General features: G+C 38.3%; 2 protein-coding genes across 2 annotated transcripts in view; both read right to left on the reverse strand.

Moving 5' to 3' along the window:
* Positions 1-4,603, reverse strand: part of C3H8orf88 (chromosome 3 C8orf88 homolog) — a 36,058-nt gene extending 31,455 nt beyond the window's left edge. Inside the window, exon 1 of the mRNA XM_059394835.1 lies at positions 4,488-4,603. The gene's annotated coding sequence lies outside the window, so the exon portion shown is untranslated. The remainder of the gene's footprint in view (positions 1-4,487) is intronic.
* An 11,767-nt stretch (positions 4,604-16,370) lies between these two features.
* Positions 16,371-17,951, reverse strand: part of PIP4P2 (phosphatidylinositol-4,5-bisphosphate 4-phosphatase 2) — a 54,871-nt gene continuing 53,290 nt past the window's right edge. The window contains exons 6-7 of the mRNA XM_059394836.1: positions 17,548-17,638; positions 16,371-16,749 (exon numbers count right to left, since the gene is read on the reverse strand). Of these exons, the coding sequence (XP_059250819.1) occupies positions 16,606-16,749; positions 17,548-17,638 (235 nt within the window). The 3' untranslated portion in view covers positions 16,371-16,605. The remainder of the gene's footprint in view (positions 16,750-17,547; positions 17,639-17,951) is intronic.

The following is a 17,951-nucleotide window of genomic DNA, read 5'->3' on the forward strand; positions in this document are numbered from 1 at the left end:
AAGTAAAGAATAGAGTTAATAACTCTCTTTTAGCTCCAAAGACATGCTTTCTTCTATTTAAAAAATGCCTCTGGACATAATTAAAATGTAAAATCATAAATTTTTCAACAACCTCTCAAAGTTAGCACTGATAACTAAACACAAAATAGTTACTTTTTCCTAAAGTTTGGAGATAAGCCAGCCAGTATTCCAAATTAATACCTATCAAGTTTTGTAATGTGTCTTTTAACTGGTATTTCAACACGGCTATTAACAAACTTCTAAACAAAACTAATGCTGTCTGTACTTGTTGGCAATACAAATTTGATATAATAAGAAACAGAAAAGTTATAAGTATATGTAGCAAAAAAAAAGTATTTCAGACAAATATTGAATATTTTCTATGTGGAAGGAAAAATTTTAAATAAGGACCAAAAAGCAATCTAATATTGTGTTAATGTTTATCCTAAATGTTATAATTAGAACCCTAATACTAGTATGTAGTAACTTTCCATCCTGTTTCCCATATGAAACTAATGAATCAGAATACAATAGAGTACCGTGGCACACACTTTCTTATTTTTCATTGCTCAGCTGAAATTTAGTTGATAGGTTGTAAAGTCCTTTCCAGTTGCTGAGCAATGCAAATCCACAGTATTCAAACTAGGGATTTTCAAGAGTTGGGGAGTTAAAGAACTATTATGTGGTTTTGCAACATAAGTACATAAACAAAAAATAAAAGATCTTTTAGTATCACCCACTCTTTCAATATATAGCAGGAAAACTAAGCAAGAGCTCCAGATAAATTCATATAAGTTAAAGAAATGAGAAACGATAATGCCATATAGTATTCTATTTAATATTTTTTAAGTAAACTTATGCCTGCATAAAGACACTGATATTATAGGGAATAAGTATGGGATACACAGTATACAACAGTATCATGTTACAGTGTTATTAACAGAAGATGCAAGTATTTACAGTAAGTATCACTGTAAAACTGATCCATAGACTCATAACTTATGAAGGACAGGATCCACAAACCAAAGCCTAATTCTTAGTTTAGGTTAAAAACAGTAAAGATTTAACTGAACTACAAAATCACTATACAAAATAACTTTTAATTTTAAACTCTAATACCTGCCTCACTCATGCAATGTAGATCTCCAAAAGTTTCCTTTGAAGCTACTAGAATGACCTAGGGTAGGTATTTATGGCATCAACTGTTACAAAGGACAACACTTGCAAAAGAAAAAGAATCTTACTTATGACAATGGATAATAAGTAATGGGCCAATCATGGAGTTGTCTTTTAAACTATGAATACACAGCTCTGTAGTATAAATATTTTTTAAATAACATTTCGATCCAATGTCTCAAAAATTTAATTCTAATAATTCATGCTGAGAGCTATTGAATAAAGTTTTTTTCGAAGTTTACATATATTTAACAAATCATCCTAAAAGGACAACTGCTATGAATAGAATATTGATCCACACGTCAGGAAGCTTTAGTGAGGAAGCTTTGCTATTCTACATCTAGCAATACTTAACAATATCTTGGGTTCTTTTTCTGTTTAAAAAAAAATCAAACTAAGTATGAACCCTAAAGATCAACCAATTTAGAAATTATAAATTTATCTAGAATTTTCTAAAATACAGTATAATGGGATAATAAGCACAGATACTGACCAGTTGGGTCATAATCTTACTACACAATATATACTATTCTTTTTTAATTCAAACTCAATTTTTTAGGTCCTATTACATGCTAAATTCTTTACAGATATTTCACTTAATTTTGAGCCATACGTAGAGAATCATTATTAGTAACCTTATAGATGTGAAACCTAATACTCAGAAAAATAAGAGAGATTCTCAAGTTCGCATGGTATTTGGTATTTGGTAAAATGAAGAAAAAAAGGTCATGTCCTTGTCTCTAACTTGCATGTTTGTTAAGTGAAAGAAAGACTTCCAACTCTCTAATCAGTAAAAGAAACTCTAGTCAGTAAAATGAAAGACATCTGACTCTCTAGTATTCCATTGCTTAATGGATTTTTTTAAATCAATTATGAGAAGGGACATTTATATATAAAGACTTGCTGAATAAATTGATATGTACTAATAATTTCTATTTCCTCAATTTATCATTTTTCTTAGAATATTAAATAAATTATAAGATTACTATGCTTTCCTCATTCTGCAGACATGGTACAGTGCCCTACTTATCATGGGTCACAAAATAAGAAACATACATACCAAGTACTGTATTTAGAAGCTGGATACTATACTTAAAATTTCCAACTTAAATTCTACATTTCTTTAGACAATGCTGATGGTTTTGCTGCAATTAAGAAATAAGACCAGGGGCACCTGGGTGGCTCAATCGGTTAAGTGTCCCACTCTTGATTTTGGCTCAGGTCAGGATCTCAGTGTCCTGGGATCAGCCCTGACTTAGGCTCCACACTCAGCGGGGTGTCTGCTGGAGATACTCTCTCTCCCTCGCTCTCTGCCCCCCCACACCCGCACACGCTTTCTCTCTCAAATAAGTCAATATTTAAAAAAAAGAAGAAGAACAAGAACAAGGAGAAGAAGGAGAAGAAGAAGAAGAAGAAGAAGAAGAAGAAGAAGAAGAAGAAGAAGGCACCTGGGTAGCACAGTAGGTTGAGCAATTGCCTTTGGCTCAGGTCATGATCCTGGAGTCCTGGGATCTAGTCCCACATCAGGCTCCCACTCCACCAAGAGTCTGCTTCTCCCTCTGACCTTCTCCCCTCTCATGACCTCTCACTCTCTCATTCTGTCTATCTCTCAAATAAATAAAATCTTTAAAAAAAATCATATAGATGAAGGATATATACATACATGTTTATAGCTGTATATATGCACATATATCTATATATACACACACAAATAGGTATATTGGAATATTAAGCCATAAAAAAGAATGGAGTTCTGCCACTTGCAACAACATGGATGGATCTAGAGTATAATGCTAAGCAAAATAAGCCAGTCAGACAAATTTCACTAATGTGTGGAATTTAAGAAACAAAGGAACAAAAGTTAAAGGGGGGAAAAAAGACTCCTAACTGTAGCGAACAAACAAGTGGATACTAGAGGGGAGATGACTGAAGGGGATGAGAGAAATAGGTGAAGGGGATTAAGAGCACACTTATCTTGATGAACAATGAGTACTATATGGAACTGCTGAATCACTATAGGATACACCTGAAACTAATATAACACTGCACATTACACTGGAATTAAAATTAAAAGAAATAAAATCATATAAAATTAAATAATCTGAGAAGTGAAAAGACCATGTTTTCATCTACTTCATGTATGTTTCCCATATGATAATCAGATAGGATTTAATCTCAATTTTCAACTTCAAAATATCAAACAGAATTAGGATTCCTTGAAACCACAAGCTGCTCGCAAGTAAACAGCACACACTGATGAAACTGACAGACGAAAAGTAATATAAAGGAAATACAGGGGAGTAAGAGTTAAACCAATTGTGACTTAGGTGAATAAAAAGATATTTTATACTCCACATATCAGGCTACCACATTCAGGAAAAGTTAAAACTAAACTATCGAGAAGTTTTAAGAGGAGAGAATGTTCCATAATATTTTCCATTTCATGCCTTCTCTCTTCACAACTGATCAAAAAATTTGTATTCCTCTCCGTAGGGTATCATTCAATAGAAACAAAACTGACCATTTAAGTAGGATAAAACTGCCCAGATAATGGGCTCTTGTAGATATGTAACTAATGTAACTGTCCTTTTCTGCAACTTTGCCTAAATTATCAGCAATTAAACCTTTTGACACAAATACTGAATCATCATGTTGTCAACCTGAGGCTGTTACATGTCAACTACATCTCGGTTTTTTTAATGGCATATCTTTACACAGAAATTATGCGGTATGTCTTCATATACTTTCAGGAACCATTCGATTTTCCTCTGTGAATTAACCATATGTGGTTTCTTGGCACTTTTTTTCCTGCCGGGTTTTCTTTCCTATTGAATATAATTTCATCTAACTAATCATTAATTTGCTGTTTATTTTATTAATAAAAACAACTACAATAATGTCAAGGGGAAAAAAATCTGCCCGAAATTAGTAGTGAAGGTGCCAGGGGATGAGGGACAAAACGTCTTCAAGGACCGGGTCCTGGGACAGAGGGCGCTGTGTACTTAGCTTTCTCTGGAGTTTAGGTTTTTCGTTTTAATTCGCCCTCAGCGGAGTACCTCTCCCTCGGGCCACTTGCCCCTCGCCGGGCGTTCCCACAGCCGTCAGTCACCACCCTTTCTTCTCGACGCGCTCGCTCCCTCACACTCTACCACCCACCTGAGGGCCCAGCCTGATCTGCCCCGCCCGACCCCAGGTGCCCCCTCCCTCACAACTTTCCCGGCGCCCGACCTCAGAGACGGCGCCCACCGCCTCCTCACACCCGGGCCCGACTTCTGCCCTCCCTGTTCGGCTTATCCTCCCCAACCACTTACCGCCTCAAGATCGGGGAGGATTTCGGGGCAGCAGCGTCGCCGCGCTCAGCCCAAACGCGGCGACCCAGCGCCCCGCTGCCCGTCGGGGAACGGCTCCCGCCGCGCGTCTGCTCGAGGCCGAGGGCTGCGGGGATGGCGGGGGCGGGGCCGACGGTGGCTCCGAGGGGTGCGAGGCGGGCGCGGGGCGGGGCCTCGGGTGGCTGGCCTCGAGCGCGGCCGCAGCCCCGCGGGGCCAGAACCGTTAAGCCGGTAGCGCGCGCGCTTCCCAGGGCGTACTGGGCGCGCGGGAGCGGCGCGGGGCTTCGGGCAGCCGCGCGGCGTGCGGAGGAGACCGGGGATGGCCTCTCCCAGGTGCTGGCAGGCTCGCCCGGTACTGGGCACGCCCGCATGAACAGCCTTCGGGACCCCAGTCGGCGGCCGTGCTTGCCCGGGACGGGGAGGGCGAGCGGCGGGCTCCAGGCAGCGACTGTGAGCGAGGCCGCCTCTGTGAGCGAGGCTGCCCGCGTGCTGACGACTGAGTGCCGCCCGCGTCAGAGCGGCCGGCCGGCCCCGACGGGGCGGGCGGCTGTGCCCGACGCTGAGGCGCCCGGTCCGTGCTGGGATGCCGGCTCTCAGAAACGGTCACCAGGCAGGAATACTTACCTCAGACCGCCGTCCCCAAAGATCAAGATTAGTTGAAGCAACTCCATCCGAATCCTTAATTTTCAGTCTTCACCCTTTTTCTTTCATTCACGTTTTCTCTGTTCTGGGAGAGTCCCGTGTGGGTGCCAGCTGTAGGCTGCGGGGACATGGGGGCGCTACACGGGAGAACAGGATAGTCCTGCCATCACAGGGCTCAAAACCCGCTGGGAGCCTGAGCTAGGGGCAGTCCGGTAGGCTGTGCTAAGGACTGTGGTGGAGGCACAGGTGCAAGTTGGCAGCCCAGGACAAGGGATGCCTAAACAGACCCTTGGGCCTGGGGGGTCGTTTTCAGAGCAGAGCCCGGCTGGTGTGTTGCATTTGGCAGGGGCAAGAAAGCCCGGAAGGAGGAAGCGCTAAGGAAAAGATGGCTTGTCTGGTGTGGGGTCGCTGGAGTTAGGGAACCGATAGCGGGGAAACGACCACAGGAGCCGTGGACGCGAATTAGGTCCTAAATTTTTCATAGTTTGTCTTTTTGAATATTTGAAAGATCATTCTGACAGCAGTATGGTGGGCAGATTTTCTTTTAAATATTTATTTATTTGACAGACAGAGACCACAAGTAGGCAGAGAGGCAGGCAGAGAGAGAGAGAGGGGGAATCAGGCTCCACGCTGAGCAGAGAGCCCGATGCGGGGCTCGATCCCAGGACCCAGGCTGAAGGCAGAAGCTTTAACCCACTGAGCCACCCAGGAGCCCCTGGTGGGCATATTTTGAGGGCAGGGAGGTAGAGCAAGATGAGAGAGGCTGCAAAGCGGCTTCCTTGGAGGCATTTGCAGTAACTCCAGTCAGAAATTATGTCATACAGGGAATGAAGATCTGAGCGACGTTGCCGCAGTGAAATCCACAGTTTGGTGACAGATTGGATGGAAGGGGTGACTGAGAATCTACGTAACTCTTGAGTTTCTGAGTTGGGCAAACAAGTGAATAGCTGGTAGTGTAAGAGTTGGAAATGATGAATTCAGAGTGGGACTCTCATCAGCTATTTTATAAATTCAGAAAATATATACCCATACATATACAGACCTATACACATACACACACATGTCATGGGCCCATAACAGACAAAATGGAACATTAGGCAAGGGATGCTGATTGAGAAAATTTGTGCATTCTGGAAAGAAGTATTTAGAGAACTTAAAAGACAAGTAACCTCCAAAGGATGCTATGTAAAGGCATAGAAAGTTTGTCTAGAATGTGATAACTAAAGAAGGAATGCCTCTCTGAAAAGGGATCATCTAAGTACACCTTAAAACACATGCATAATAGGGAAAAAATGTCGAGTTAAGCAGAAGAAATCTTAATGCCCTGGAACAAGAAAAACAGAGTTTGCAAAACTCAGAAACTGACATGAGATCAGTATGGCTAGGCAAGAGAAAGCAAGAAGAGACTATGAAAGATGAGTTTGGAGAGATGGGAAAAGCGAAAATCATACAAGGCCCCAGTAGGCAGGTTGAATTTTACTGTAAGAGCAATGGGACAGTGGGGCAGTAACATGATAGGATTTACCATTTTAAAAGGTGTGGTTTCAGAATTACTTTCATGCATAGTTAAGTTATTTAATGTAGAAATGACTTCCAGGAACATTCCTATCCCCAGACAACACCACACCTGGTATGTCCTATGGCACGGAGCACCAGAAGTCTGTGAACAATGGAGTCAATAAATCCTTCCAACCCCCAGATGTAGAAAATTGTAAGTGTAGGTTTCAGTTCTCATCAATCTAGTCAAAATAGAAGTTTTCTTCTTCAAGAAAACATTTAGGGGCACCTGGGTGGCTCAGTTGTTAAGCATCTGCCTTCAGCTTAGGTCATGATCCCAGGGTCCTGGGATTGAGCCCCACATCGTACTCCTTTTTTTTTTAAGGGTTTTTTTTTTTTTTAATTTATTCATTTGACAGAGACCACAAGTAGGCAGAGGCAAGCAGAGAGAGGGGGTTGACAGGGAGGCAGGCTCCCTGCTGGGCAGAGAGCTGGATTCGGGGCTCGATCCAGGACCCTGGGATCATGACCCGAGCTGAAGGCAGAGGCTTTAACCCACTGAGCCATCCAGGTGCCCCCATACTCTCTTTGTGGAGGCCGAGAAAAATTAAGGCCATCCCACCTCAGTCTTTAGCCTTAGCATAAGTACAGCCATCTCAGACCCCTGTGCCCAAGGGCTGAACTTTCCCCTACTTTACTTTAGTTCTAAGGAGCCCCACCCTACTTTAGTTCCAGAGACCCCCACTCTGCTTTAGTAACAGGCACCCATAAATAGCCCTGCCTTAACTAAGCTCAGGTCCAAGTCCCTACTCCGCTGCGTTGGGTATACTTGGGCCCAAGCTTAAGTTTGTCAAATAAACCCTCGTGTGATTGCATCAGTGCTTTTTCCTTGGTGGTCTCTCGAACAAGAAAACTCAGGTAACCTTCTTGGCAGGAAGCCTGCTTCTCCCTCTCCCACTCCCCCTGCCTGTGTTCCCTTTCTTGCTGTATCTCCCTGTCAAATAAATAAAATCTTTTTAAAAATTTTAACAATATAACATATACAATTACATATACATTATACAATTATTTTGTATAGATTACTATATGAAATCAACAGAAACTATTGTGACAAAAAAGTTTGAAGAAAAAAATTTTAGAACAAACTAAAATCAATAATCCATTTAGAGGAAGAGGTAAATTTTAGACAGAGGTAGTAGACTCCAAAACTTTTTAGTAATCAATTGAAGAAGAATGAATCATATAAATACATTGGAAGTTTGGCAAATTTCTTGTTGACAAGAGATACTGGCATCTACAAAGGATAATCTAGAGCTCATCATACACTTCAACAACAGCTTGACTAGTTAGCAAGTACTTTCAAGAATATTTAAGGTTAGTCACACTGATCAAGAAAAGCTTAAAATGCTCTAAAATCATCAAGCTCATATAAGAAAGTCAACAGGTTTCCCTAACTTAGCAATACACTAAAAACTGACATGACTAAATAACCTATGATTAAAATTAACTTTTCTAAATTTTCAATAATAAAAAATAAATTTTAATTAGCTATGCTGCAGAAAATACCAAATTATTTACTCTCACAAAGGAAATGCATTATAAAATTGTCAGATAAAGAGGCAATCAAAATACATAAAAGTACAAATACAGGGAAAAATAGGGTGGTTCAGGCAGTTAATTAAAATACTTTTATGGATTTTTTTAATAGCTGGTACTTGTCAGCTTTTTAAAATTTGTAACAGGATGCCATTCTCTCATTCTAAGTAAATACTTACTTTGGTTTAAAGAAAGATTTGGAGAATGGATTGAGGAAAAGCAAGAACGGAAATAGGAATCCGAAGAAGGATAATTCACAGTTAAATGGGTCTTTTATTAAGTAGAGGTTTTTGTTACCATTATATTTTCATATCTTATTTGACCTTCACAGTACCTACCTTTAAGTTAATAAAACCCAAAGCACAAGTAACACACATAAACAGGTTACCTGCTCTCACAAAATGTAGTGTCTTTGACGGTACAGATTCACAAACAGTAAATTACAATTCTAGAAGCTAATTGTTCCTATAAAGGCTCTCCCAGGGCGTGTGTGTGCCTGATTGGTGCTACTGAAAGCCTGAGGAGTTGGGAAAAGCTGGAGGCGGCATTGTCTAGTGTTTACCAAATGATCTCCTTACTAGCCTCCTGCCAGTAGTCTGTCTCTCATTCACTTATTCCACATTTACAAACCATTTTATGGAGAATACATACAGATGCACACAGACATATAATCATTAGAACAAGTCATTAAAAAACCATAATAGAGACTTGGTTCTATTCAGCTTAGCTCAGGGGGAAAAAAAAGTTTTGAAGACCTGTGCCTGTTAGGTGCCAGGCACTGAGGATACAAAGACAAACTGAAATAAGACAGTATGACTGAGGAACAACCAGCAAGAGGAGAATGATAGTCTTGAGAGTACCTATCAAGTAGGGGTGCTGGGTGGCTCAGTCAGTTAAGTGTCTGGCTTAGGTCATGGTCTCAGGGTGGTAAGATCGAATCCCTGGTTTGGCTCTGTGCTCTGTGGGGGCCTGCTTGAGATTCTCTCTCTCCTTCATGCTCTCCTCTCTAAAATAAATCATTTTTTTAAAAGAGTACCTATAAACTAATAAAATAAACGGTAGTATATGAAGTAGTTAGAAGTATATACTTGGAACAGAAGTAGTACAAGGAAAGAAATAATTATATTGGGGGTGACAGAAAGAAGGATGATCATGGAAGGGTTCCAAGAGGAGGTACCGCCTGAGTAGAATTTTCAAGGATAAAAAGGAGTTTACCAACTTAGGGATATTCCTTGCAGGAAGAAGGATATGTGCAAAGGCATACAGAAATGAAGCAATAGTGAATACAAAAATCCTAGTAATTCAGCACTGCAGAAACGTAAGATATGAGGCCCTGCTTGAATAAGTGGTTCAGTACCACGCTCCAGAAGGATGAGTCTTTTATCTCCTAAGGGTAAAAAGAGACACTGAAGGACTTTAGATACAAAAAGATCCTATGTACACCTAAGTAACTGCTGAGAATGGTCTGAGGAGAGGGACAGGCAGTAGGCAAAGCGAGAACAGCAGCAGAGGGATTGGTTCATAGACCTTTCGGGTAGCCCAGGCAGTGTGGATGAGAACAAGGAAGGTAGGTCTGCCCATGAAGAAAGAGAAGTGCATGAACTTGAGAGAATAAAGGAGACCTGATGGACTGGAAAGGCTGTGAGAATGAGAAGTGAAAATGGCGATGCCAGTTATTGATGTGAGCAGCCAGATGGGTAGAAATAAGGAAAAGATACTGTGAGTTTCCTGAGGAGTGAGGGACTGGGATGGACCTAGAGTGTAGGTGGAGGGAGGGGACAAAGGTAAGAATAGGTGAGATAAATCATCTGCTATGAGAGGAAGGGGGTCAACTATGGAAAGTATGATAACAGGCTTTAGGATTTTGAAGTTTTCAAGTAGTATCTGTGGGAAATTTGCAGGAGCTGCTGGAGACAGGTCAACAGTGCTGAGGAGCAGGTGAAGGTGAAAATTAAAAATCGGGGGCACCTGGGTGTATCAGTCGGGTAAGCATCTGCCCCGCTGCTCATGTTCTCTTTCTCTCTCACTCTATCTCTCAAATAAATACATAAAGTCTTTTTTTAAAAAGGAAATTAAAAATCTGTAGTGATATTAATCTGTGTGTTTGTGGGATTCATTGGAAATATAGAAGATAGACTGAAAGATAACTGAGAAACTGGAAGGGCTGAAGGTAATACTCATGAATAGTGGTACGAAGAGAGTGAGGGTTTTGTTAGGATAGAGGAGGAATAGGGCCAGAGAGTGGGTATCTGAGCATAAGAGTTCAGAGATGGAGTGCTTCTAAGTATGAGCACCCACCGTACAGCTAGAGATGAATAACAGAAGTGGAATGGAAGGTCATTCGACTTGAGGGATCAAAACTGAGTCCAGACCAGAGTATTAGTCCATTCCCATTGACAGTTAAATCAATGACATATGGTAAGAATGAAATCGGGTACTGAAGTCGGCATTGATTATGGGAGAGTGATAAGAGATTTGTAGATGGCAGATGGTAGGTAGAGGTACTTTTTTTTTTTGAAGGTTTTAGTTATTTATTTGACAGACAGAGAGAGATCACAAGTAGGCAAAGAGGCAGGCAGAGAGAGGGGGAAGCAGGCTCCCCACTAAGCAGAGACCCAGACCCTGAGACCATGACCTGAGCCAGAGGCAGAGGCTTAACCCACTGAGCTACCCAGGCACCCCAGGTAGAGGGACTTTTAAAGGAAGGAGTAAGACAGGTAGGTTTTCAAGAAGCCAGGAAAAAAAAATAATACATTGCATAAGCTAAGGAATTCTCTACAAATAGCCTAAACTTACTCTTGCTAAAAGCTTAAAAACTAATGAAAATGTAACACATTTTCTCCATAATTATTTCAATATCCAATACCTTCAATCAAAGGTATATCTGATGTAGAAATATCTGCATAAGCCACTCTAGGTAAATTTACAAATTTGTTAAGAATAATGTGTATGATCACTTCCTATTTAGCAAGTTACCTTAGATGATGTTGATTTAAATGTCAATTTACAAACCATACCTACTTTTTAGACCTGTAGCCTTATCTGATACCTTAGTCTGTGGGCCAGTCCCAAAAGAATATAGGCTTTTTATTTTTCTGCTTTTCACACGGTATTCCACCCCGAGTCAAATACATGTATACTTATTCAAACATAAAGAATCTTGGTATTTAATTTGTAACTGAGCATGTAAAGTGATTTTAAAAACAAGAAACCTTTATAGATCCTTTTTAGCACTTTGTGCTATTTAAAATCATTTCAATATTGCTATCACAAGAAAAGGAATTTACATTAAAATTCGTTGTATGTCAATTTCCTCATATTTAATATGTAATATTCCTAGCCAGTTTTGTGATTTTTATATTAACTATAAAAAAGAAAATAAATACATGTAATGTTTTGTTACATAAAATGCTCTAAAATAAAACTGGATATAATATCAAATTCATAAAAATATTTAAATAGCATTCTATTCTTTGTGAAATCAATACTGAAGTCCAACATTTTTCAGTTTTCTTTCCACAGATGAGTTATAGACAATGAACAGCAGGGGGCACAAAACTCAAAAGTTTTTCTGTACAAAGCAAAGCACAATAAAACCTCATGCTGTGGAAAGCAGATAAATTTTTTTTTTTAAAGATTTTATTTATTTATTTGACAGAGAGAAATCACAAGTAGATGGAGAGGCAGGCAGAGAGAGAGAGGGAAACAGGCTCCCTGCTGAGCAGAGAGCCCGATGTGGGACTCGATCCCAGGACCCTGAGATCATGACCTGAGCCGAAGGCAGCGGCTTAACCCACTGAGCCACCCAGGCGCCCGAAAGCAGATAAATTTTGAAGGCAGATTGTTTGATTCCAACTGGCTCCATCACATATAACCTGAACAACCTTTAATTATTTAGCCTCCCTGACTGAGCTGCTTCAATGGTAGAGTCATAACTATGACATAGAGATTAAATATTAACAAAGCTGTAAGGCAGATCAATAAACACGTTTTTTTCAGTGTTTATTATGTGTGTGTACACATATATATGTACATGTGCACCAAAACACATCAAATAAGTGCAAATTTAGATTTTACAGCAATTTTGAGACAGTGCACATGGAAATGGCTGTAATTTCATAACATACAAGCACAAGTATTGCTAGATCAAAACTAAAACAAAGCTAAACAAATGAAATGGCATTATTTACTCCAATACAAAGCTTTTATATATAAGAAGATGTGAATGCCATTGAAAGTGGACGCAAACTGGTGTGTGCACGGTATAATGCAGTGTTACTCGAGTATGATCCAGGAAAACCTACATCAACATCATCTGGGAGTACTTGTTTTGAATGCATACACCTGCGCTACTTAAAACCCAGTTTTTCAGAACGATGAGAGTGACACTTCGATTTCTTCTAGTAAAACAGAAACAAGAATATGTGCTTTTCTAGGGCGCCAGTGTAGCTCAGTAGGTTAAGCATCTGACTTCAGCTCAGGTCATGATCCCAGGGTCTGGGATTGAGCAGGCTCCCCACTCGGTGGGGAATCTGCTTCTGCCCCTACCTCTGCCCCTCACTTGTGTTCTCCTTCTCTCTTTGTCTCAAATAAATAAGTAAATAAATTTTTAAAAAGAATTATGTGCTTTCTAGGCTTCCTGTGGCTATCATACTGCATGCGCTGTGAGGCGAGCACTGTGCCTGACATGGGTTATTGGATCTTCTAAATGACACATGTTCTCTCACAAATTACTTGGTCAAGAATAACTGAGTGTAGTTCGATTTTTTCCCTCTTTTCTAAGAACTAGATCATTTTTGTTTTACTACTTTGTATAGCCGGGACAAAAAAAAAAAAAAAAATCCTTCCTTTTCCAATTAGTGACTATGGTGTATTCTTTCAAATCACATTTTTCCCAGCACTTTCTGTGTTTTTTATCTGTACCAGGCATTGGAAGGAATGCTCTACTTTCAAAAAAAAAAAGCCTGGGTAGGGGTTCCTGGGTGGCTCAGTTGTTAAGCCTCTGCCTTCAGCTCAGTTCACCATCCCAGGGTCTAGGATCAAGCCCCACATCGGGCTCCCTGCTCAGCAAGGAGTCTGCTTCTCCTTTCCCATTCCCCTGCTTGTATTCCCTCTCTCACGGTCTCTCTCTTTCTCTGCAAATGAATCAATCAATCAATCTAGGTATAAACTCTCATAAATTTGGATTTAATTAAAAATTTATGTTAATTTATATAGGACTAAGCTTAAATATATGATATATTGACTCTAAAAAATAAGGTTTTATCAATGAAATATATTGGTTTGGAGTTAATAAATTTATTTTAAAACTCTTCAAGGATCTAAATGAAAATGTAACAGACATTGGTAATGATAACCACATAACATTCATCAACAGCAAAACCTAACCTTCCAACTGTTAATCTACCACAGGAGTTTTTAAAGTTACTATTGCCTTTTATCACCCCAAGAGAACTCCTCTTAATATTTAGTGTTTAATTTTCCTTAATTTTTTAACACATACACATAAAATCTCTGTGGATAAAAAGTGGATAACACTGTACATTTTGATTTGTAATATAATTTTGTCGCAGTATTTTGTGAACCATTGCCAATTCAGTTAGATGAGAGATTTCAACATCTTGTTAATGCCTACTTACTATTTCATCTTATGAGTATACCATAATTTATTTCACCCATCTCCTATTGCTTAATTTTTGGACTTCTTACTTTCAATCCCTATTATAAGCAAAAAAGTGATAAACATCATTGTACAAATATATTTGTTCTTGTATCCAGAACACCTTTAGAATTCATAGTGAAGGAATTACTGTCAAAGACTGTGTGTTTGTGTGTGTGCTTTCTCATATCTTCAGAATTACAAGGATTAATCACTCTTTTTCATTATTTGTTAATATGCTAGGTAAAAAATAGTATTTTTACTGTTTTAACTTACCTTCTTTGATTATTAATAAATTGAAAAGAAGTTCATGATTTTACTTATCATATTTCTTCTTAATGAATTGCTTCTTCAGCCTTTAGTTCCTTCCCATATTAAAAAGGTTAACTCTTTCTACTATTTTGGAAATACAATTTATCTTTTGGCTTTGTTTATGTTTTTTTCCCACACAGTTGTTTTTTTTTCTTTTTATCATATAATCTATCAATCCTTTTGTTTGATTTCTGCTTTGGGGTTTTACTTAGAAAGTTTTCCTTAACACAAGATTATATTATATATTATATTCATTCACCTATATATTCTGTAACAAAATATAAAGCCCAAACCCAAAGTATAAAATTTTTTTTTCTTTTTTATTTGACAGAAAGAGATCACAAGTAGGCAGAGAGGCAGGCAGAGAGAGAGGGAGAAGCAGGGTCCCCGCAGACAGCCTGATGTGGGGCTCGATCCCAGGACCCTGAGATCATGACTTGAGCCAAAGGCAGAGGCCTAACCCACTGAGCCACCCACATGCCCCCCAAAGTATAAAAATTTAACATACCAATTCATTTAACCATTTATTCATTCATGCAACAAATATCTATGAAAACAAATACACTATGCACTGTTCTGAATGCTGAAGATAAAGCAGTGAGCAAGACCATCAAAGTTCCTGCTATCATGGAATTACAGTCCAAAAGGAAAATGGTCATGCAGCATATAATTTAATGTGAGATTTCAAATTTATGGGAAAGGAATGGGAGGATTAATGGGATTATTCTATATATAATGCGGTTACAACTAGCTGACCATTAAGAAAAGAAATAAATTAGATTCTTTATTTCATACCTTTTAAATCAGTTATACTTTTAAAATGAAACCATGAAAATACTAGAAAAAAACATAAACAAATATTATATAAAGTAACATTAGACATGTTCTTAAACATGAAAACTCCTTTAGAGTAATAACTCAAGGCATTTTGGAAACACCATCTTATTTTTTAAAAACGGAATATAACAAGGTAGTTTTGAACAATAATCTTTATTAGTGTATTTTCAAAGGTACACATAATCCTGAGCTACTGCATTTAGACATTTATCATTTACTCTTTGAAGTTTACATGTATTTTGCTCCAAATTCTCTGATGAGTACATTTTTATACTAGTCAGGAACATAAATAATTTAAATTATTATTCTTATCTGTGGAAGAGCCAATTAATTTACTCATTATCTGTTTATCTTAATTATACTACATTAAAGGCTTTAGAACATTATTTCTCAATTAAGCAATTTCTTTTTCAAAACTGCAAAGATGGGCAGTGTGAGAGCTGATTACTCAAATCCTTGTGAATTCTTAGAAAACTATGCTACTTTTTGTCTTTGATCTACTTTCTTGAATAAACTGGGTAACCATCAGACCAGCTATATTCGAGAAGATAAGAATAACTACCTCTAACCTCAACATCTTAGCTAGTGTAAAATGTCATAGGTTCTCTTCTCATATAAGTAGTCCATAATTAGCCCAATAAGAAAATCTACCATGATCTAATGAAAAGGGGGGCAATCCAGTGTAAATATATCTTTGTTTAAATGGTTAAGTATTATAAAACATGTTATGTGAAATACTTCCTCCAAGATCTATAAAGGAATACATACAGCTGATTAACATTAAACTTCATAAATCTAGACCATAATGTTTAGAATTACTAAATAAAAAAGCAGACAAAAATGAAAGACAAAAGTCCTGTGATCTTTGAGAAAAAACATTTATCCAACATTATCTCCAACTGTGGACAAATAAATATTTTCATTCTTGTATTTTAAATTACTACCAAAATATTGTATCTTTCTACAAACAACAAAAAACAAGCATACAGTATCTAGAAATGATTTTTATCTGACAAGAATGTCAAGTCTTTGAAGGTACACTCAATTTTTTTTTTCCTGAATAAGGTCACTATGATCTTAGGTTAAAGTTACAGTAAGCAGTTCAAGCAAAATGCATATTGCTTAGATTTTAAAGCAAGCAATTTTGATACTGTTTAATTAAAATGTGAGTATAAATGTGAAGCTATTGTAGAAACATTTATAAACACTCCTTGGGAATACTCACAGATCAGCAAGTAATGGAATAACTGATTTAAAAATAACGGAAGGGTGATGTTATATGTAATGTTTGGTGACAAATCCAAAAATATCTTTAAGACATGTAAAAGAACATGAAGACAGTTTTATTATTCAGAGCTTGAAAACCTAGCAGCAAAACAAACTATTTGCATATAATGTAGTGCAATGAGCATTTGTTCATAAAATACTCCCAAGTCTTGAAACTTTATACAGAAACCAGAAATGGAATCCATTAGGGTGAATGATTCAAATATGTCCAGAGTAGCTTATCAAGAACTGCTAGATACTCTCACCTGCATCACTGAATTATAAGCAAGCTTATGCAAAACTCTGTTCTGGGTAACTCACTCTTATGGCTCCCCAGTAACAAGCTCGGATAAGGCAGATCAAACCTAAAAGATAAGCAATTGCCCAAGAAACATAGGTTGCGTGAAATCGCCTTGCAAAATCTTGGGTGCCAACCTAAAATAAAAAGCAATATAATAACAAAAGATTAAAAACTTCAAGCAAATATTTGCTTAAAGAGCCTGTGTGGGCTTACATGTGATTTTGATAAAATATATCCCTGAGGCCACAATATTCCTATGAAATATGAGTTGATGAATTTGTTGATTATCATTGACAGAATAAAATTTAGCAGGACAATACTGCTAGTTATATTAACTACAAACTTTATGAAATAAACAAAAAAGCCCACTTGAACATGTTATTTCTATAAGTAACTAAATTGTCACCTAAACTCCTTAGTGTTATACAACATGATAGTGTTCCTAATAATATGGGGCCAGGTAGGACAAAGGAGAATGCGAAGTAAACGGTACCAAAAAAAGATCAGTAACTCCTCCTCCTCCTGGGAGAGAATAATCCCCAGTGCCAACCACTTAGCTTCAGTCGCCTCTAAAAATAAACCATCCCCATAATGATAATAAATCTGTGCTTAACTTGAATAAAGAGAAAGGTTTTTCAGATCTCCATAGCTGACTACTGCTTTTGCTTTGCTATGGCACTAAATAAAAACAATGGATTTTTGCTAAATGGATGGTAAAGTCCCCAAGGTCAAGGACCTTGAGAGGAGTCCCAAAACACCACTGAACTTCATTAAATACAGGTGCATGGACTGGGCTTCAGTCCTCAAGAAGCTTCTGGGATGCCAGGGAGGCAGGTTCTTGGGGGATCACTGAAGTTTGTCTCAGGCCTCATCACTTACTACTGATAAAGGTGAGAAGAAAGAATTCTAACAGTGAGTAGAGTAATACTCACAGTTAATCCGACTCCAATGAAAATACAAATCATTCCAATGGTAATATAGGCACAGCAGCGTCTTCGGGGAAGTGCGCTACCCACTGAGGAACTGCAAATTCATGAGCAAAAGAGAGCATTATTTCCATGCAGTTTCTCCCTTTCATCCCTGGGAATACTTTTCTATGGCTCTAGTGACACATGTACTTCTGTTTATTTCTTCAATTTGAGAGACAAGAACATGCATAAAAATGCCATTTTTAATGAGCTAATATAATCATAAATGGTAAATTATATTACAGTGGCTTTAATCAAAGTTCAAGTCTTGGTTATTGACAGTATCCACAAAAGAACTACTGTGGTCAATAACGATCTTCTAATATAAAAATACAGCTCTAAAATGTATTCTAGGATGGAAAATATGT

This window comes from Mustela nigripes, chromosome 3, assembly GCF_022355385.1.
Source record: "Mustela nigripes isolate SB6536 chromosome 3, MUSNIG.SB6536, whole genome shotgun sequence".
Taxonomy (NCBI): domain Eukaryota; kingdom Metazoa; phylum Chordata; class Mammalia; order Carnivora; family Mustelidae; genus Mustela; species Mustela nigripes.